Raw genomic sequence first — 4,903 nt, 5'->3', positions numbered from 1 at the left:
GGGAGTTTTCTGTTTGCGCAATACAAACACAGCTGTCTCTCCTGGTACCCCGCCATCCATGCAATCCGTCTTCACTGCCTACAAGAACGCGTTTTTCAGATTAATAATACACAGAGAGAAATGACAAATAGTCGAAGTGATCAAAGATTTAACATGTGGGAGCCTGAAAGCAAAATGGGTTTCATCTCCTGAATGTGACGTTGCTCCTGGAGCCGATTGAACAGGGACAGCGCGATTCCCTCCCCTCCGGTCGTGATGCAGTGAACCTGCTCTGCGCAGAACCAGGCTCGCTGTATAAAAACGGCTGCGCTCCCACAGACGGAGTACACCAACAAGGAGATCCGAGCGCATCAAGTCACTGCGGCTCATCAACCAAAAACAAATCCCAACCCAGCACCGAAGAAGACATGCAGGCCACAAAGAACGGAATCTGTTGGAGACTTTTTCTATTTTCATGCCTGTTTTTGGAGAGTTCATCTCAAGCCTTTGGCGGACAGACGCAGTTCATTTGCACGTCCGTACCCAAGGATATGGACATTTGCGCAGCCACTTTGCAGAACAGTGTGCCAGGAGAGGACTTGAAGACCACTGTTATGCAGCTGCGGGAGACGGTTTTGCAGCAGAAAGAGACGATCATGAACCAAAAAGAGACTATCAGAGAACTGACCTCAAAGTTGGCTCGGTGTGAGAGCCAGAGCGGCGCCGAGCCCGGGGACGCGCGGCCCGGGGGCAGGAGGAAAGAAGCTGGGACCAAAAACACAATGGGGGATGTATCGAGGGGCCCCGCTGACACTTTGGCGCAACTATCACAGACTTTACAGTCGCTGAAGCAGAGATTAGAAAACCTGGAGGTAGGGACGTTTTCCAACACTTTGGGTGACGCTGCGCAAAACTCCAAATTACAAAACAAGGCACTTTTCTTGACTCATATAATCCAATAATAATAATAATAATAATAATAATAATAATAATAATAATAATAATAAGTGATTCGGGTTTCTTATTGCCAATATTACGTGTAAATGTGCCATTTTGTGAGCACACGAGAAAAACAAACCTCCCCAAATATATGTTAAATTGCATGTCCAGATGCACTGCAATAAGTAAAAAAAAGTATTACCCTCCACTCACACTCATTCTGTACATTGAATGCTTCTTTTCCCCCTAACAGCAATTCAGCAGGAGTAACAACTCGGTGCAGGCGAACAGCCTCAAAGACCTGCTCCAAAGTAAAATCGACGACCTAGAGAAGCAGGTGTTGTCCCGAGTGAACAGCATCGAGGAGGGGAATCCCGGACTTCGCAATGAGACGGAGCAGCGTGGGAGAGTGGAGTCTACCCTCACATCTCTACACCAGAGGATCACCGACCTGGAGAAAGGTAGTTGGGAAAAGAGTATATAGGCTTGCGCACAAAAAGTAAAAGGAGATCTGGGAGGGTTCAGTGGGTGTGTGTAGACTAGAGATGGATGGGTGGAATGATCGATGATCGAGAAATGATAACGATCAGCATCCGAGATGAGATACAGTATCAGATCGCCTCAGTGTGGAGGGCAGGAGTGAAGACGGAACATGCAAAAAAAAAAACTAAAAATAAAAAACTCTTCTCTGCACATCCAGTTTGGCATTATAAGCTTTTATGACATCAGCAGTCGATTTAATGTTTTACTCATCCGCACAAAGCTGGAGCAGCCCGGTAATTCTGCTCTAATTCATGCAGATTAAAGTATTTTAAACACGCAGTGAGCGACCCATCCCTCCATTTGCTCTGTGTTTGTTTGAGACAGCTCTGATACAAAAAAAAAATAAAAATAAAAAAAAATATATATATATATATATATATATATATATATATATATATATATATATATATATATATATATATATATATATATATATATATATATAACTTATGTGGCAGTAAAATAGAGAGAGGAGGAAAACAAGAGATGAAGGTTAACAGCATCAGTACTCCTGTGGTAGACTTATCACGCAAGATTACAGCAAATCTGGAAATTGTGAATTTGTTGTGTAACATGTAATTTCTTCAGAATGTAAATCCCCAGGATGTGTGCATTGGGCTGAATGAAGTACCTGTGTGTTTGACAAAATAAAAAAGCACACTGATATGTCCTTCTCCAAAGTGTCTGAACCCAACTGTTATCTATTTCTTCTCCACAGGTCAAAGAGAAAACAGGCCTCTGGATAAATTCCAGCTCACGTTCCCACTGAGAACCAACTACATGTACGCAAAAGTGAAGAAGAGTTTACCAGAGATGTACGCCCTCACTGTGTGCATGTGGCTGAAGTCCAACGCGTCTCCGGGAGTGGGCACACCTTTCTCCTACGCGGTTCCGGGTCAAGCCAATGAGCTGGTCCTCATAGAGTGGGGAAACAACCCAATGGAGTTACTAATAAATGACAAGGCATGTCTAACGCACACAGCGGAAATGTTGCCATGCGTTCATTTTAAACAAGTGTATTTCTTTACTGCAGCAAACATTCACGTCATATCTATATTCTTCTAGGTTGCTAAGCTACCTATCCTTATCAATGATGGAAAGTGGCACCACATCTGCATAACCTGGACCACTCGCGATGGTGTTTGGGAAGCTTTCCAAGATGGCGTCAAGAGAGGGAGTGGAGAGAACCTGGCTCCATATCATCCTATCAAACCACAGGGCCTGCTGATCCTCGGTCAAGAGCAGGTAAACACAACACACTCCTGTTTCAAATACTTTCCTCTTTCATGATGGTAAACACATTACGTTTCAAGCCACACAAACTACATTTGGAGAGCATACGTCCTGCTTTATTCGCTATAACAGGATGTCGGGGAAGGACATAATGCACAGGGGTTATTAAAAGACTTTGTTAAATACAACAGGTGTGTGTCATGACGTGGCAAACCAGCCAACAAGGTAGAACAGTAATTTTTTTCCATTTCATTGTGACAACATTTTCAAATTTCAAGTCCATCCTCACTGTAAATCACATAATAGGTGAAATAAAGTGATTGGATCTTTAACTGGAACTCATCAAGAATCCCAGTGGATTGAAGATGCCTCATTTAATTTAATCCCCAAAAAATTATAAAAAAATCCAGATAATCCAAGAGGCAATTTTTTTTTTCTTTCCATGAAGCAGCCGGAGCAGAAAAATCATATCATCCTTGATTAAATTAATTTGTTTTTTCCACAGGACATGCTGGGAGGAGGATTTGATGCCACACAAGCTTTTGTTGGAGACCTGGCAAATTTTCACATCTGGGATCGGAAACTATCTGTCGGAGAGATATACAATCTAGCGACGTGCAGCAGCAAGGCACAGGTGGGCAACGTTTTTGCGTGGATGGAGACGAACCTTGATATTTACGGAGGTGCCTCGAAGTGGACATTTGAAGCTTGTCGCCAGCTCAACTGAACTGCAGGGAAGAGAAGATCAACACATTTGTTAAAGCCACTCTGTTGTCACAGCATCGGTAAACTAATGTGAAAGATCAGGATTATTTCAATGAATAGCATCTGGATTTGTTATAGATATTTGAAAACATCATTTGTGGACACTGGATAGATTTTTTTACCAGATACTCATGAGGAACAGGTCACTGCAAATGGATGCTTTGGCATCCTGTAGTGCTCGAATGCACCGTCAAGCCTAATTGTGGTTTGAAAAAAAGCAGCCCGGAGCCGCTCCAGAGAGCAGAGGATGCTCTCTGAGACCAAAATGCCCGGCCAGCATCAAAAGTACAGTAGGTCATGTAGTTTTTAGCCAACAGATGTCACGCAATTCAACAAAAATGACTGACTTCTTCAAATGTCTTTTCTGTCTCGACTGCCAGGGATTTTCACTGTGAAAAAGGACAAGGTGGACTTCTTTAAAAGGAACGTGCTCTTCAAGAGGTCACGAATTAGACAACATTGTTTCTCTCTCACCATTTGTTCTCTACCACCACCTGCTTGACGTGATTATCTGTAAAGGACGTATTTATTGCCAACCTTCGAGCCTGAGTGCCTTGGGCTGTTGAAAAAAAAAAACTCAGCACATTCATTATGATTTGCAGTGTTCGTTTATTTTACTGTTAATTAATTTTGAAAAGAAGTGTTTCTTGTAAGACTCTGAATGGAGGTAGGATCCGATTGTTCATTGTAAATGGATGAGATTGTTTATTGTAAAATGCAATTCATTGATGATAATGACGCATTTTGCAGATGTTTGTACTTCAATGGGAATGTTCTCTGTACAGTAACAGCATGTCTTAACTTCTGTAAATGCTGCGTCAGCATCTATGATCTTTGCTTTTACTATCTGACTTCTGGTTTGAGATTTTATACTGTATTGTTATATGCTTAAAGCATGGCAACACGGACAGATTAAAAAAAAGTTCTAGTTTTTGTAATAAATTGTGATACTTGAATCATACACAGGTGTTACATTTATTCGAGAAATGTGCACACTCTTTAGGACGCACAGATCTACAGAAATATGGTCTCAATTCGCTACAATAAAAGGTCTAGTGTACAATGGAAGTTTGCCAAACGGCAGAATAGCTGGTGAACAAAGTGGAGCATTTGGCAGCTAAAGAGCCAGATATTTTTGTCAGGAGTTGGCGGCGACCAAAAACAGAGCTAAAACCAGAGTAGATTTGCATTGCCAGACTGTCCTCCATAGCATTGCGGAAGAGGGTCTGGCTAGTCCACACAGCATTCAGGGATGGAAGAAAAACACGCTCTGGTTTATTGGCATTTCTTTAAACCAATCACAATCATCTTGGGTGGTCTAGCTAGCTGTCTGGATTTACCCTGCAGAGATCTGAGGAGCAGTTAGTCCTCATAAATCAACCCAAGTTTAAAATTCCAACACAAAGAAAGCGGAAGGTACCAGACATCCGGTCAAAAAGAGTGA

The 4,903-nt window shown here is 42.1% G+C and overlaps 1 protein-coding gene across 1 annotated transcript; it reads left to right on the top strand.

Moving 5' to 3' along the window:
• The first annotated feature begins 331 nt into the window (after positions 1–331).
• Positions 332–4,362, top strand: nptx1l (neuronal pentraxin 1 like). The gene is made up of 5 exons (XM_028600256.1): positions 332–851; positions 1,172–1,379; positions 2,180–2,424; positions 2,527–2,706; positions 3,200–4,362. Exons 1-5 carry the CDS (start codon positions 408–410, stop codon positions 3,419–3,421), a joined length of 1,299 nt encoding a protein of 432 aa, XP_028456057.1. The 5' UTR covers positions 332–407; the 3' UTR covers positions 3,422–4,362.
• The last annotated feature ends 541 nt before the right edge of the window (positions 4,363–4,903 follow it).

This window comes from Perca flavescens, chromosome 15, assembly GCF_004354835.1.
Source record: "Perca flavescens isolate YP-PL-M2 chromosome 15, PFLA_1.0, whole genome shotgun sequence".
Taxonomy (NCBI): domain Eukaryota; kingdom Metazoa; phylum Chordata; class Actinopteri; order Perciformes; family Percidae; genus Perca; species Perca flavescens.
Note: the sequence above shows the minus strand (reverse complement) of the source record. Positions and strands in the feature narration are given on the sequence as shown.

Excerpts from the sequence above, each read along its gene's own strand:
- nptx1l (XM_028600256.1), top strand. The coding sequence starts at position 408 with ATGCAGGCCACAAAGAACGGAATCTGTTGGAGACTTTTTCTATTTTCA. Across the intron at positions 852-1,171 it reads AGAGATTAGAAAACCTGGAG|CAATTCAGCAGGAGTAACAA; the intron begins GTAGGGACGTTT and ends TCCCCCTAACAG. Across the intron at positions 2,707-3,199 it reads TGATCCTCGGTCAAGAGCAG|GACATGCTGGGAGGAGGATT; the intron begins GTAAACACAACA and ends TTTTTTCCACAG.